At 35.5% G+C, this 17,360-nt stretch overlaps 1 protein-coding gene across 1 annotated transcript in view; it reads left to right on the forward strand.

Annotated features, from left to right (window-relative positions):
• si:dkeyp-115e12.6 (centromere protein F) overlaps positions 1-16,842 on the forward strand; it is a 66,277-nt gene extending 49,435 nt beyond the window's left edge. The window contains exons 14-16 of the mRNA XM_039769358.1: positions 1,179-1,862; positions 8,384-8,505; positions 14,152-16,842. Coding sequence (XP_039625292.1) covers positions 1,179-1,862; positions 8,384-8,502 — 803 coding nt within the window. The 3' untranslated portion in view covers positions 8,503-8,505; positions 14,152-16,842. The remainder of the gene's footprint in view (positions 1-1,178; positions 1,863-8,383; positions 8,506-14,151) is intronic.
• The last annotated feature ends 518 nt before the right edge of the window (positions 16,843-17,360 follow it).

The following is a 17,360-nucleotide window of genomic DNA, read 5'->3' on the forward strand; positions in this document are numbered from 1 at the left end:
AGAACAGAGTAGAGTGGCATCTCATTAAATCCACAGCTTTGCAGAGCAGACTTTGTATTCATATAGTGTGAGCATGGGCATTGTCATAAAGGTGGGTAGTTGACAGCACTTCTGTCCAAGCATAATTTGGATCATTAACATCGACCATTTGGGGCACACAGTCAAAAAGGACTATAGCCTCAACATCTTAAAAATATATGCCCATTATCTTTCTGGCATTTGCTTGGATCCAGAATTTCTGTGGTGTTGGAGAATCCCATCCTTCTTATGTTTCACTTGTTTTTTGGAACTTAGATATAGTAAAATATTTACAGAAGCACTGATTGTTTTGGCAAGTATATGAAATTTTAAGACTATAACTCCTGTTTTAAATTGTAGAGCCTATTATTCATTTGCCTGTTACCTGTAAAAGTGGTTAACTACTTAAAGATTAACAACATAATAATGGCATAATTTTAATTCACTTTATTAAAAAAAAAAAGTATTTTGTTCCGTCAGACACTTTAAAGAACTTTTTTGTTATGTGTTTTATTCAATTGTCTGAAGAACGTCAAATATAGTTTTTTTCTTAAGATTCTTGTATGTTGTGATATAAATATTATTGGATTTCCTTTATTTTAGTGCAGTTTTATGTCATAAAAATCTGAATTAGTCCAAATATTGCAATTCTGGCTTAATTTATATATTTAACAATTTTGGATTTATGAATAGTCTTTTATCATACTAATATCATAAAAAAATTAGGATGCATGAACTCAAAATCAAAATTAAACATATTATGAACCTGTAGTATATATCCTAATCATCCATCCATTATCCAACCCGCTATATCCTAACTACAGGGTCACGGGGGTCTGCTGAAGTCAATCCCAGCCAACACAGGGCGCAAGGCAGGAAACAAATCCTGGGCAGGGCACGCACACACACACACGTACACCAAGCACACACTAGGGACAATTTAGAATCGCCAATGCACCTAACCTGCATGTCTTTGGACTGTGGGAGGAAACCCATGTAGGCACGAGGAGAACATGCAAACTCCACGCAGGGAGAACCCAGGAACTGAACCCAGGTCTCCTAACTGCGAGGCAGCAGTGCTACCCACCATGCTGCTTTGTACTTGTTTTATGTATATGTGTTCTCTTAAACTGTTCTTTTGTTTCTTTTTTATATACCAGATTCTGCATTACTTACATGGCCTGAGTCCCTGAAGGAGCATTTAGGAGCAACGTCTTCTGAAGCAGAAACTAATCTCCAGCTGTGCAGTGACTTGACCTTAGAACGATATGATCACACAGTCAGCAGTACCTCATGTGAAAGCAAGGCACTAAATGAAAGGTCTTGGATAGATGGTGAAATGATTACAAAGGAGCTTTGTAGTACTGAATTACTCCCTTCCAGTAGCCAAACAGAAATTCATACTAAAGTTCAAAGAAAGATTGAAAATGAGTGTCCTTTACATAGAGATGTGCAGTCAGTCTGGACACAGACAGAACATGACATGGTACCCATCTTCTCAGATAAATTAAAAGACCGTACAATGTCTGGAGTGGCAGAGTTGCAAAGCAAACAAACACAGACAGAGAATAACTGCAACTGGCAGAAAGCATTGAAAGATTCACAAACACAGACAGAACTTCTGTTTGGGCCAGAAGAGAATAAACTAGAAATTGAAACTGAGATAGAGAATATTGAGGACAGCAGCTCAGTGGGAGATGATAAACTCCTATCGCTAGCATTTCCACTAGAGTCTAACCCAGCTGAAATAGCCGAGCGGATTCTGAGGAATCGCAATCGATTGTCAGTAGCATATGATGATACAGAGTATGAACCATATGGCCTACCAGAAGTGGTAATGAAAGGTGAGTTGTCAATCTTTCAGATATCACAGATTGTAAAATTTATTAAACAATAAGAGTGAATTTTACAGTAAGTGTTACCTACTCCATTTTGCCTTTATCTCCAAATGTTTTTGGGCTCTACCATAAGCCTATCTACTGTTTCCACTTCAACTTCCTCTTAGTACTATGTCCAGTCATTTAAATTGAATCCAGCATTTTTGTTTTCCTCATTTACATGTATCCTCACTTGCTTGACTGTTTCTTTCATACAGATTCCTTTGTGATGTTATATCTTTGGAATACTTGTAGTAAAGTATTTATCTGCCCTGTCAGTACTGTTTGTCTATTTTGCTTTGTTTGTTGTTAGTGCTTTCTGGCAAATCTTAAATGCCTTGTTTCCCCATTTTTTTGTACAGTGGATGATACTTTATTTTACTGTGTATCTGTAAGTGTAGCTGGATTATTGTCCAAGTAGATCCTGAAGGACAAAGAGTAACAAGGGAAAAGTAAGAATCTAAAGAAAAGCATTAGATCACTTCATTTATTTGGAAATTTGCCTTTGATGAAGCAACTTTCTGTAGAAGTTTAGTTCATCTCCAGACAATACTGTTAGATTAAAGGAGATATCAAATGAAAGGTCACTGAGAATACATTAGGTTATTGAGTTTTTATGCTACATGCTGTGTACAACAGTGTTTTATTTGAAATTGATACACTTGTAATATATTTTGCAATTTACACCGATTGCATACTTGACTTTTGATTGAGATTTAGAATGCATATAAATAATAGAAACAACACTTCCTTGATCTTAAATATAAGCTTTGGTAAAAAGTAACTCACTAAGAGAGAACAATGGACTTTTTATGTGCAGTATCTCAGTATTCCTTACGGGAAGACTGTTACAGTTCATCTGACATATACATTACTGCATAATGTGACCTTTGCACTGGGTGAGTCTTGTGAGATGAGCTGTTATGTTTATAGCAGAGCTTTTAACCAATAATTGAATTCAGATAGTTTTGTTTTTAAAATATTTTATAATACACCCCCTTGTGCATGTGCAGTGCAAAAGGTTGTACATCCTTGCTTAAAATGTCTGTTACTGTAAATAGTTAAGTGAGCAGATGATACTGATCACCAAAAGGCATAAACTTAAAGATGACACATTTCGGCATTTTATGCAAGATTAGTATTGTTTTTGTTTTGTATAATTGTACAGTGAATAAAAGAAAAGGAGCACCATGCAAAAGTTTGGGCACCCTAGGATATTTGAGATCTGATAACTTTTACCAAGGTCTCGGACCTTAATTGGTTCATTAGGGCAATGGCTTGTTAAACCATCATTAGGAAAGTCCAGGTGATGCAAATTGCAAAGCCATAATGACTCACAAAACCTTGTCCCAACAATCAGCAGCCATGGGCTCGTCTAAGCAGCTGCCTACCACTCTGGGGGGAAAAAAAAAAAATTCAGAAGGTTACAAGATGATAGCAAAGCATTTTCAGATAGCTGTTTTCTTAGTTCGTAATGTTATTAAGAAATGGCAGTTAACAAGAACTGTGGTGGTCTGGAAGACCAAGAAAACTTTCTGAAACAACTGCTCATTGGATTGCTAGAAAGGCAAATAAAATCTCCCATTTGACTGAAAAAGACCTTCAGGAAGATTTAGCAGACTTTGGAGTGGTGGTCCACTGTTCTACTGTGCAGCGACACCTGAATAAATATGACGTTCATAGTAGAGTTCACAGAAGAAAACCTTTCCTGCATCCTAGCCGCAAAATTCAGCATCTGAAGTTTGCAAATGAACATCTAAACAAGTCAAATGCCTGGTTCTTTGAACTAACCAAGTTAAAATAGAACTTTTTGGCCGCAGTGTGCAAAGGTATGTTTGGAGAAAAAATGGTGCTGAATTTTAGGAAAAGAACATCTCTCCAACTGTTACGTGTGTGGGTGGATCGATCATGCTTTGGGCTTGTATTGCAGCCAGTGGCATGGGGAGTATGTCATTTGTAGAGGGAAGAATGGATTCAAATAAATAACGGCAAATTCTGGAAGCAAACATCACACCATCTGTAAAAACGTTGAAGCTAAAAAGATAATTGGTCCTACAACAAGATAATGTTCTGAAACACCCCTCAAAATCTACAATGGAATACCTCAAGAGACCCAAGCTGATGGTTTTGCCATTGCCTTTACAGATTACAGATGTCAAAAGAGCAGTACATGCAAGATGGTCCAAGAATCTTGCAGAATTAGAAGCCTTTTGCGAGGATGAATGGGTGAAAATACCCCAAGTAAAACTTGAAAGACTCATTGCAGGCCATAAAAAGTGTTTACAAACTGTGATACTTGCCAAAGGGGATGTTAATAAGTACTGACCATGTCGGGTGCCCAAACTTTTGCTTCCTGCTTTTTTTTTATGATGGAAATAAAAATGTTATCTTTCTTAAAATATTAAAGAAATGTATCATCTTTAATTGTATGCCTTTTGGTGATCAGTTCATCTTCTGCTCACTTAACTATTCACAGTAGCAGACATTTTAAGCAAGGGTGCCCAAACTTTTGCATGCTACTGTATATTTCCAAGTGTTGTGTTCCTGTACATTTCCATGAGTTGGAAGGTCATTACCTTGCTACTTTCACAATACACTCTTAAAGCTTCATACACATTTTTAAATTCTCAAATACTCGTTTAAAGTTCCATGTCCTAGAAGCCATCCACTTACTTTCCATACTTTACAAACATTAACCCCCTTTTTTTTTTTTAGCCAATGGAGGTATGTTGCAGCTCCTGCAGTGTGATAATTATTGGTTTTGGGTTAAGTTCAATTGTTTTTTGAGGTACTTTTCTTCTTAGTATTACTTCTTAGTTTAATCATTTTTCATATTAATCATCTTTTTTAGACACCCTTTGTTTTTAATGACCAGGCCCCATTGCTGTCATTTGACCATCAGTGATATGGTACATGACAGCATCAGGCTTCCACCATAAAATGGTGGCATGCAGCTTCTTCAGTATCCCTTGACAGATCAAAGCAATGATAAAGAAAGTCTTTCTAGATATTTAGGGGCCAAAATCCTTAGATAATTCAGGTTTCCTACTCGCTAAACTTAATTTATTTTTGCTTTTTGAGTTTTGGTTTTGACATTTGATTCTCTGAATGCTCCCCTGGCCACTATCTATGATTTTGTGTGGCCTTTCTCCCCTTTTTTCTTTTAATTTCCTGGTTCATTTTTATCAAATTAATTGAGAACACTGCCAAGATGGTCATCAGGAAATGAGCAAACATGGTATCCAGAGGTGTATGTAAATATTGCAGGGAAACATGAAGAGTGGTTTCAGTTGAGAAGTCCTGCTTGTCTGCATTATATTTAAATATACCCTAAATCTATATACGAGGTGTGGCAGAAAAGTAATGAGACTGATTTTTTATTTACCAAAGTTTTTATTTTTTTCAAACATCTATGTTATCCCCTTCAAAGTAGTTCCCTTGGGCAGCTAAACACCGATGGAGACGTTGTTCCCACTATTGGTAGCAGCGCTGGAAGTCTTCAACCGGTATGGTCTTCAGCATGTCCGTTACACTCTATTGGATGTTTTCTAAAGTCCCGAAATGACGTCCTTTGAGGACATTTTTCAGTTTAGGCAAAAGTCACATGGACTTAGGTCAGGTGAATAAGGGGGCTGGGGAACCACAGGAATGCCTTTTGAGGTCAAAAATTCTGTTATGGAGAGGGCAGTTTTTCGGCACCATTTTGGCACAAACCTTTCGCATGTGCAAATGTTCAGTCAAAATTTGATGAACGGCAAATCTGTTCAAATTTAATTGTTCACTCAACATTCTTAATGTTAAACGACGGTTTGATCTCACAAGAGTGTTCACACGTTCGATGTTTTCATTGGTTTTCGAAGTTGAAGTCCTGCCTAAACGGTGTTCATCTTCAACGTGTTTTCTGCCTTCCAAAAATGATTTGTGCCAGCGAAAAACTTGAGCTCGGGATAAAGAATGTTCCCCATAGGCCTGTTTTAACTTTTCAAACGTCACACTTGCCGTTTAATGGCACAACGTTGCTCCAAATTCCGCTGTTCCATGTTGCGTGATGCACAACCAAAAACACAGCTTCGCTAATAGCAGTCACAAAAGTCACGTAGTTAACGAAAGGAGTTGAAACTCGCACTGAGCTATGGGAGGGTACTGATACACGTGCTCTATCAAGGACAACAGCGCAGCGTTGCCAGATCGCTTGCAGTGTTGCCAGTCTCATTACTTTTCTCTCACACCTCGTATATATAAAATCCAACATGTGTCTGTATGTCTTTCCACTTTTCACGGGAGAACTACTTAACGCATTTAAATTGGATTTTTTTCTATAATTTGCTTGAACATTACGGTTTATTTTGTGACTTCTTTCATTCAAGTATTAAAGTTCGCTTGCGGTACGGATTTATTTGTGCAAATCTGAGAGAGCAGCTGTGGGCCAAGGGGAATGGGGCGGGGCCCTCCTCACTTACGCACCAGCCATGATCAGATACAGTGCCAACATTTGACGTTGGAGTGCACCTACCTTCCACTTGGCCAGTATTTATTTATTGATTTTTAAAGTTTGTCCTGTTTCACTACTATTTGGGTGGAGCCGCAGGGGACAGCTAGATAAGTATAAATCAAACTTCAAGTAGACATCTGATAAGTGAATATTATGGTTATTTTATAATGGTGCAATCACTAATAGCAGTTTTGTCTTCATATATCCCCTGACTCTCAAATCTAAATTGTTTCAGCAAATAGAAAGAAAAAATTTAGAGTTCATTGTTATAAAACACATTTTTTCCTTTTTTAATATCCACATGCATTCATTTATGTGTGAGTATAAATGCAGCTGTGACTAAGGGATTCCATTGGAAAGTGACAAACTGCCCATCACTGAGACACAATATACATTTATTACCACTTTAGGAAAACTCTTGTCAGTTATTTTTATTGTGAAATGAAACTTCAGCCTGAGTTGAGTTACTTTTGTTTTAAAAAAAACAAAAAAAAAACAAAAGGTGAAATGCTGTACAAGCTTGAGGTAACATTGTGAAAGGGGCTTCTCTTGTCATCTTTGATATTTTGCATGGGTAACACTCAGTACCCACGGCTCAATAGATGTAATTGCATCCTGAAAAGCTAATAATTATTAATTAATAATTAGAACACTAAATAATTTATATTAAGTAGATGTTAATTTATTGCTTTATATTTTTACAAATGATGCATAGTTAAAATGTTTTAGTACTTACCATAAATGTCATCATTAAACTGATGAGGTATGTCCTGTGTTTTGTTTTTAGTCTTATTTTCATTTGTATTACTTCTTTATTCGTTTTTTTTTTTTTTGATTTTGTATTGATTTTTTTGTCTGAGTGTGGCTAATGTTTTGCTCAAATATTTGTTTACGTATTCTTTTTATTACTCTCTTTGACTGCATTTTATGCTTTGTGAGAATATTACTAAAGATGATGGAGTTTTTTTTCCTTCTTTCTCAGTGTGTATTTAAAGTTGTTCCCAGAAACTTCTTCTCATGGTACATTGAGGTCCTTGCTGGTAACACATTTGTATTTAAAAGTAATGTTGCACATATTGATTAAGTCCCTGCATTGATGCATTGATGCATTGATGCAAAAATAATGATAATAAATTTCACAACTTGATTTTTAAAAAACAATACTGTTACAATCCTATATTTGACACTATGAAAGCCCATACAAATTTTTAAATTTTTAAGTACTTTTCAGATGACTGAAGTCTTACATTTATTTTGAACATATTTTACATATTTTTAATTTTAGTGGTTGATATTTAGAGTTATGGTTTGATGAATGAAATTAATATGTTATGATCAGTCTGCTCATTCAATTTAATCGGACCCCATTAGCAGGCTTCTGGTCAAAAGAAACAAAAATACAAAAAATGGTAATAAGTCACTTAGAAGTATAGTCCTTTGTTACCTGACCAGAGGAGAGAAATAGAAACAGCATAGACATTTTTTGATGTAGTTTGTTGCAGATAAGACAGAGTAACCTGATATCTACTGTAAATATCAGAGCTGCAAGGGCCAGTTTGACCCATTAGGAGTAGTTATCTTCAGGGGCATTTTTAGAATTTGGCTACAGTAGGTTTAAGTTCTGCCACAACAATGCACAGAACCCAGCTTCCATTTTATGCCATGTTTATGCATAATGCAAGCTGCTTTTATTTATAATGTGCATTAAATCCTCTATAATAAGGACTAATTTGTGGTAGCCTTGCACATATTGTTTTGTTATTCCTCATTATGAGGGATTATGTGTGTGTGTGTTTTGTTTAAATCTTGGATATTTGTGGGTCTGGTATATTTCTGTTCAAGCTCATAAATGATGTTAGGAGAACAGAGTGGAAAATATCTTACAAGCAATTTATCAAAATTGAACTGCTTTGCATCTTACATCTTTTTGTACTTGCATATATTAAACAATCTAATTATTAATGCTGTTCTAAGTATCTCAAATCTTTTCTTTTAGGCTTTGCTGACATTCCTAGTGGTCCTTCTTGTCCTTATGTTTTAAGAAGAGGTCTTCTAGGCACTACATTGCTATCTGTTAAACAAAGACCAACTTCAGAGGACAGTCCCAATTTGTGACAGGTACACAAAAAATATTAATTTACAAATTATTTGAATATTCCTAAAACATTATAGTCGTTTTGTGTTAGCGTTCATTTTTTCTGAATGTATAGTTGTCATGGTAAAGTACTAAGGGGCGAGAATCTGTAGTTTCATCAATTCACAAGCAATTATTTACATGATTTTGAAGTTTGAAGACACGTTTTTTGTGAGTGTAAAAAAAAAAGTCACAATTCACCAAAAAATCCATTGAAGTACAGTATATTCAAGCTTAAAGAAATGGAGAGAATAGTGTATAATCAATAAATCTGTGTAAAACAAAGGCATCTTTGAAAACTGAGGATGCAAACAGGAAGGACGTCTGATGCATTTGGATAGCTAGATTAAAAATGGTAATGCTCTCTGTTTCTTAATTGCCTACTGGATCACTGGTGTTCTTTTTTGACTAGCAAAAGGTTAAGCCTACTAGACACAATTAATATTGAGAAAGAATGATGTGTCTTCTTACCAGGATTTCTAAACATCATCAAAAGAGAGCACAAACTCGGTCAGAGACAGCACAAATCTGATAATACACAATGCATCAAAACAAAGCTGGATACTGAAGCATGTTGTTAGGCAGCTACTTGATAGGACTGAGCTGGACCAGAGACTAATGGGTAGAGACTGTGGGGTTCCATTCAGATCAAAGCTCATGCCTCCCAGGCACAGATAGCAGCTTAGATGTTATCAATTCTAATAACAGATGAGGGACAAACAATATTATTTTTCTATGGCAACAGATACAATTGATCAAGCTACAGTATTGCTGGTCTAAAAAATGGAATAAAAACGGTATTCAGTTCTGAGTAGTTGCACCATGTAATAATAAATAATAATAGCTCTTTACATTTATAAAGCATTTTTCTCACTACTTAAAGCAGTCTCCACACAGGAATGACCCGGGAAGCAAACCCACAATATCCTAGTACAAACATAGCAGCACACAGCCACTGTTACAGTTATTTTATTACCATACAACTGAGCATTGTAAGTTTGCAGTCAAAGGCTTGATATCAGCTAATTCAGAGTGTTTAAAACTTTTGTGTCATTTTTATAGTGATTTTTAAATATGCCCTGTACTGCATATACATAATCTGTTCACAACAGGGCATATGCATACTCTCACTCATTCACACTGAGCTCATTTAGAATTGCCAGTCCTAACCTTCTTATACTTCATATGTGGGAGATAAAGTGAAGCAATAGGCAGATAACCCACGAATACACAGGGAGCATGTGCAGTTTCTGACCATGAACTTGAACCCATAGTGTTACCATGATGCTTCTTAAATAAGGATTATCTACCTTAAAAATAAACATGTGATGTAAAATATTGACCAAGTGATAAGATCAGTCCCTGAAGCTAATGTTTTTTGTTATTTGTAAGCTTAGCAGTATATATAACAGATTAGTGACTAATTTATTTTTCCTTTTTTTTTTTTAGTTTTACTAGAAATTGTTCTACAGAAAATCAGAAGTTCAAAAGTTACCGTTTTTAACTAAATTGAAAATTTAAAAAGAATGATTTTACAAAAACAATATTCTAAGCTCTTTTATTTTATCAGATTAAAAAATCTAGTGTTTAGTTAAATGAAAAGTGCTCTTTAAAATGGCTTTTATTAGGTAATTACATCTATAAAAAGTATAATTTTCTCTACATTTCAGCTTTGTCTCCTTGTTGTTATTTAGAATTTTAACATTACTGTATTTTCCTCAATATACCCTACATATTGCCCACTCCTCTGTATAACTCACATAGTTCGTCTGTTTCAATATAAAAATATGAATAACCTGCATATTTTTCAGTCTTTCATTATAAAGAAAATAAATAACCAGAACACCTGAACAAATTAACATGCAACTGATGATAACTTGCATGTTCATTCACCGAGCATTTGAGAGCTGATTTTCCTACTCTCGCTTCCCTGTTCTTGGATAACAGAACAGCATTGTGAAAGTTTCTCTTTTACATGAGATCTCTCATTTACTATTGTTAGGTGTACGAGTATGCAAATAAGGCCTTGTTTTCCCCATTAAACATAACAGGAAATAACCACAATATTTTTATGATATTATTATAACATCGCGTCTTTATAAAGCCTTTTCAACAGTGCACCTTTTATTTACCTTTGCCAAAACACATTTTTACACACTGTCTGCGCTACTGCTGACCATTCACATAACATACATTGCCTAAAGTAATAAAGCATAATATTGTTTTGATTCAGTTGTAAATGAAAAAGTACAGCAGGTATTAGTTGACCACCCGCCACCACGCACTGCACACTTAACTGACATTATAGGCAAGTCCAGCATGCTCTGTCATCTACCAATGGCATGTGTTGGTTTTTTTTTTTTATATGTTTCATTTATTTACATTCCATTTAGCCACCAAACTAACCATAGACTATGCTTTGTCTGGTTTACTTTAAATTTCTGTTCATTCATTATTTACTTAATCATTCCCTGATAAACAGAATTATTATTGCAGAATAATTATAAAATTGCTTTAAATTAAAGTATCACAAATAAAAATGCTAGTGGAGAATTGTGAAGGTGGGATTTGTGTAGAATATGCAAAAAATATTATAAAACAACAAGATATAGCAGGACACAAATAAGGTGCCTTGTTTATTAAACATACTGAAGCTGACACACAGGATACACCACCCTAGTATACTGAAATAATCAATTTTTTTTTTTTTTTTTGATATAACAACAACAACATTTATTTATATAGCACATTTTCATACAAACAGTAGCTCAAAGTGCTTTACATATTAAAGAATAGAAAAATGAAAGACATAATTATAAAAAATAAATCAACATTAACATCGAATAAGAGTAAGGTTCAATGGCCAGGGGGGACAGAAAAACAAAAACTCCAGACGGCTGGAGAAAAATAAAATCTGTAGGGATTCCAGACCATGATACCGCCCAGTCCCCTCTGGGCATTCTACCTAACATAAATGAAACAGTCCTCTTTGGATTTAGGGTTCTCACAGAAGGGCTTGATGATGATGATGGTCACGTAGACTTCTTCCTTTTAATCCGTCCATCATTGCTGGAGCATCATGAAGCTTTTAGTAGGTGGAGGTGGCGCAGGCCACCACCACAAAGAAACCGGAAAAAGAAACAGAAAAGAGAGTAGGGGTCAGTACCGATTTTAGAGCCACCATGAATAGTTGTTATGATGAATTGAACATACAGAGTATCAGGATTAAGTTAAATTACGATTAAAATGAAGTTATAAAAGGCCATGTTAAAGTAATGTGTTTTCAGCAGTGTTTTAAAGTGCTCTACTGTATCAGCCTGGCGAATTCCTATTGGCAGGCTATTCCAGATTTTAGGTGCATAGCAGCAGAAGGCCGCCTCACCACTTCTTTTAAGTTTTGTTCTTGGAATTATAAGGAGACACTCATTTGAGGATCTGAGGTTACGATTTGGAATATAAGGTGTCAGACATTCCGATATATAAGATGGGGCGAGATTATTTAAGGCTTTATAAACCATAAGCAGAATTTTAAAGTCAATTCTGAATGACACAGGTAACCAGTGTAGTGACATCAAAACTGGAGTAATGTGTTCTGATTTTCTTTTCCTAGTTAGGATTCTAGCAGCTGCATTCTGCACTAGTTGCAAACGATTTATGTCTTTTTGGGTAGTCCTGAGAGGAGTGCGTTACAGTAATCTAGTCGACTGAAAACAAACGCGTGAACTAATTTCTCAGCATCTTTCAGTGATAAAAGAGGTCTAACTTTACTTATGTTTCTTAAGTGAAAAATGCTGTCCTAATGATCTGATTAATATGTGATTTAAAATTCAGATTACAGTCAACAATCACCCCTAAGCTTTTTACCTCCGTCTTGACTTTTAATCCTAATGTATCCAGTTTATTTCTAATAGCCTCATTGTATCCATTATTGCTGATCACTAAAATTTCAGTTTTCTCTTTATTTAACTTGAGAAAATTACTATTCATCCATTCTGAGATACAAGTCAGACATTGTGCTAGTGAATCAATAGAATCGGGGTCATCAGGTGCTATTGATAAGTACAGCTGTGTGTCATCAGCATAGCTGTGGTAGCTCACGTTGTGCCCTGAGATAATCTGACCTAACGGAAGCATGTAGATTGAGAATAACAGCGGACCCAGGATAGAGCCTTGTGGAACACCATATTGGATATCATGTGTCTTCGAGTTGTAATTCCCACAACTAACAAAATATTTTCTCCCTGTCAGGTAGGATTCAAACCAATTTAAGACACTGCCAGAGAGGCCCACCCATTGACTAAGGCGGTTTCTAAGAATGTTGTGATCAATGGTGTCAAATGCAGCACTCAGATCTAAGAGGATGAGAACAGATAAATGGCCTCTGTCTGCATTTACCCGCAAGTCATTTACTACTTTAACGAGTGCAGTTTCTGTGCTGTGATTTGTTCTAAAACCTGACTGAAATTTATCAAGAATAGCATGTTTATTTAGGTGGTCATTTAACTGCATAATGACTGCCTTCTCTAGAACTTTACTTAAGAAGGGCAAGTTAGAGATGGGTCTAAAATTTTCAAGATTAAAAATTAGTCATAGTTGGGTTTAACTGTCTATCTGCACTGTTACACTAATGTGGAGAAAATGCTGCAGATCATTGCAAAGATCATTCAGTTCTTTCACTACTGAGCTACTGACTAATAGTGCCTTAGCATATATAAAAGAAAAATGGGTAGGGAACAGGACAATTTTCTGTGGAGGAATGTTTTGGCAAAATTAAATAAACATGAAAATAAATAAATGTATTGTGAAATGTCAGTCAGTCATTTTCTAACCCGCTTACGGGGGTCACGGGGAATGATGGAGCCTCTCAGCTAGCATAGGGCACAAGGCAGGAACAAACTCTGGACAAGGGTGTAAGTCCATTGCAGAGCAAACACAGACAGACACAGAGACACCAACTGCATACTAGGATCAATTTAGCGTCACCAATCCACCTACTCTGCATGTTTTTGGACTGTGGGAAGAAACCGGAACACCCGAAGAAAATCCATGCAGACACGGAGAGAACATGCAACTCCTTGCAGGGAGGACCGGGAATATGAACCCTGGTCTCCTTACAGCGAGGCAGCAGTGCTACTACTGTGCCACCATACTGCCCTTATTATGAAATGTGAAATTAAATAATAGCAAAGCAATACACAAGTGTAAATAATTAAATGCTTTGTGAAATATGTTTTTATTTCTTAATTTCATGTGTTTATTTCTTCATGCAATATAAATGAAATATGGCTTGAAAACTAATCCGTCGTTTTCATCCATCAGAGTTAAGAAGAAGGATTCTAGCGAGTACCAGTTTAGTTAATGACTGCATTTAATGTGTTTTATCAATCATGGGTAATTTTATGTGTCTTTCCTATGTAGACTACTGGATCACATCACTTCATACAGTGAATCAATTTTTTTGTGAAGCACTCTATGCATTGCAGGGGTTACATTAGCTGTTTTTTTTTCCCCCACATGTGCTTTTTAAAGAACTCTGAACAAGTCGTAATCACAACGTGTGATGCAAATGTACTATATATATTATATATATGAAGAAAAAACATAATTCTTTCTTTGTTATTATTTTCCAGCCCAAGTTATTCAGAGTTCTTCTTGCTGAAGTTTTCGTGGAAAAAACCAAGTTAATCTACTTAAGTGGAGGTTTAAAAAGGATATACAAACAACACTGTGAAGTTGGGTAGGATGTATGGAATACTGTATACTATATAATTGAATTGAACAACGTCTGCACTACTTAGAACACCTTTTGATTTATTGTTCACCAGCATTTATTTTACCCATTGACCATGGGGATATTTTGTATATTGACCAATGACTATTATACTGCCCTGCTATAGAAAATGTGTTTAATTTGTATTGTAATGAAAATATGGGGTCACTTCTACTTGTATACTGTATAGTAGTGACAAATCTAACATTCCAGTAAAGATGTCTTCTTTATCAGCTGAAGTAGATTTGTAGCAAATTTATAGTATGGACCTGATGCACATCTGCATAGCGAAAAATGTACTTTGTTTTGGTTCTGATCAATAAAAATGTATGCCTTGCTGGGAATTCTTGGCTATAATCCCATGGCTACCACAGTGCCTTCATTAAATAGAGAGCATTTAGTTGTTACTTACAAAAATCTGCAGGAGTAGTTTAAAGTCACAATGAAGTTTCACCTCAGGCTTCTATTTTGAATGTCAGGTTGCTTAAGTAATTTTGATTTTAAGGGTCCTGATCATTTTTAGGCATCCTTGGGTCATACATACCATAGGCTATTATTAATAAAGAGATGAAAGCAAAATAGACTAATCTCTGCAAACAGCATGAACAAATATTTGTATCCCTACTCTTGTACTTAACGTCTTTTAGTAGATTCAGTGCAAGATTTAAGCCTCTAGCTTTAATCTGGCATGAATTACCAATCACCGTGGCAGTACCGAGCAAGTTTATAAACTTGACTGGTATATTTTTGGTAAATATCATGCCATATTCATTTCATATGTGACTTAACTGTGCACCCAACATCCTGTTTGTTTTTGTCACATTGTCTTTTGCCTGCTGTTAATAACATAATTCAGGAGCTAAACATGGCCTATTGAGTAGCAAACCTGCATGTACGCTAAGCAATTTTATGTTTGAGATGAGGACCCTCTTTCTAAATTTAAAACTTTACTTCTCTATCTTTTACCAATTTACAACCTTTATGTTGTCTTTACCCCATAGGTCAGTGTTTTGATGAATACTAAGTAAAAGACTTTTAAAGGGCAACATCCACATAATAATGGAATTGTTGGCCCTGTTCTGCTATGCTGATCAGTAGGATACCATGAAGGTATTTGTATAGTTTGGACTCAGCAAGTGAAATTCTGAAACACTTACCTCAACATTTATTGCTATGTTCCTAGGCCAAACAGTTCAAATCCTGTTATAGCCATATTGTACCCATATAACAGATATTTTGTAAGTTGCATATTTTAAAAGTGCAGTTGGGTGTGATCATGGTTCTTTTTTGTAAGTTACTGCCTTTTGGCATTTAACAGCCTGTTATTAAAAGAACAGCCTGATTAATTTTTTATTTTTTTTTGCTGAGCAGACATCTTAAAAGGAAACTACTTGGCATGTGTTTATGTGTCATTAATTTGTATCAGTTAAAACATTTTACTCTGTTTATCTTCAGGTCTACATACCTCTTTGACCAAACAAAACATTTAATCTCTTCTTGCTGGGCTTTTAAACAAATAAATCTTTAGCAGACATTTCACAAATGATCTGAACCCACATTTGATAGGTTAGTAAATCTGGGCTGGGAATTTCCAGCTTTTTACATGATTAGGTTACTCAGGTGGCACGTGTTGGGCCGACTCAGTCTGACCGGGTAATCAGCCAGTCAGTCCGGGTGCCTCTGCTAGTACTGAACCTGTCACCAGTGTGTTTTGTTAAAAGTCCAAAATGCATCCAGAGTTGTATAAAACAGCTAAACAAGCTTTCAGAAGTAATTTTACGGTACTGTATCTAATATTTTTTCGTTATCAGCTGTACTAAACATGCTTTCTGTTTTAGACATAAATGTGACTGCTTTTGATTAACTGATAATGTTAAACAGTTATAGCACTCCAAAATATGAAAGAGACTTTTTTGTAATATTATCTTATTTTTTGTATTTTAATTTAAAAGTATACTGTGTACAATTAATGTAATTAAGATTGAATTTTGTTTTGCCAATTTATTTAGTTTGTAAATATGAATTATTCTGCCTTTTGACCACTGCCTTTAATGTTTTACTTTAACCAGTGATGCCTCTTTCCTTCTATGAATTTATAAATAAAACCTGCACTAACTAGCAAAGTAAAGAGAAAAAATTAGAGTACTTGAATGTTTTTCAGTTATCTGATTTATGAACATAATGTTTCGTTTTCTGAATCTAAACAGTTACTGCTTTATGGTCTTTTTTTCTGCTGTTTGTAGGATGTTTTGATGAACCAAGAATGTTATGTAATGCAGTAAACTTTTCAGCAATAAAAATATACCTTTCATATGCTGCCAGCTGCAAATGTCAAGAGAAAAAAAAACATTTACAAGAGCAATAATCTGTTAAAGTAATTTCTAATCTAAGAAAACAGGGCTCCCCATCTGTAAAGGTTTAATTAAGTCATCATCTCTCTCTTGTGTGCCTCTAGGTATTATGGTTAATGCCATTACTACTTGATCCTGCAGACTGCACTGTAACTACTGCCGAGTCTTTATGTTGATCTTTATGCTGCCAGTGGTATGTTTTTTTAACATAATGTGCCTGTTAAAAACACACTATTTAATAAAGTTTTTTTGTAAATTCATACAGTGAAAATGTATTTTTAATTAGGTGAAAACAGAGACACAGTGGGTATTGCTGATCCCTCAGAGGTCCATGAAATGGGTTTGAACCCCAGTTTAGATCACTGTGTGTTGCTGATGCTTCCTCTTGTTCACCTAGGTTTTCTCCAGGTATTTCAAGTTTCTTCCCACACTGGAATGACATGAGCGCTGAGTTGATTGACCATAGTAATAAACGGTCCAGTATGGGTGTGTGTGCACATGTATGTGTCCTTGGAGGAAATGGTGTCTTGTCAAGAATAGGTTCCTACATCATGCACAATGCCCTTTTAGATACCAACAACTACAGAACTAAGTTAAGTGACTTTGGTAAACAGAGAAATTAATATTCATTCATACCTCCTGTGATTAAGGAAACTGTCCAGCTTCAGATTTAAATGACAGGCACAGTCGGCGCTCCATATCCATTGGGGTTTGGTTC

The sequence above is a fragment of the Polypterus senegalus genome, chromosome 11, assembly GCF_016835505.1.
Source record: "Polypterus senegalus isolate Bchr_013 chromosome 11, ASM1683550v1, whole genome shotgun sequence".
NCBI classification, from domain to species: domain Eukaryota; kingdom Metazoa; phylum Chordata; class Cladistia; order Polypteriformes; family Polypteridae; genus Polypterus; species Polypterus senegalus.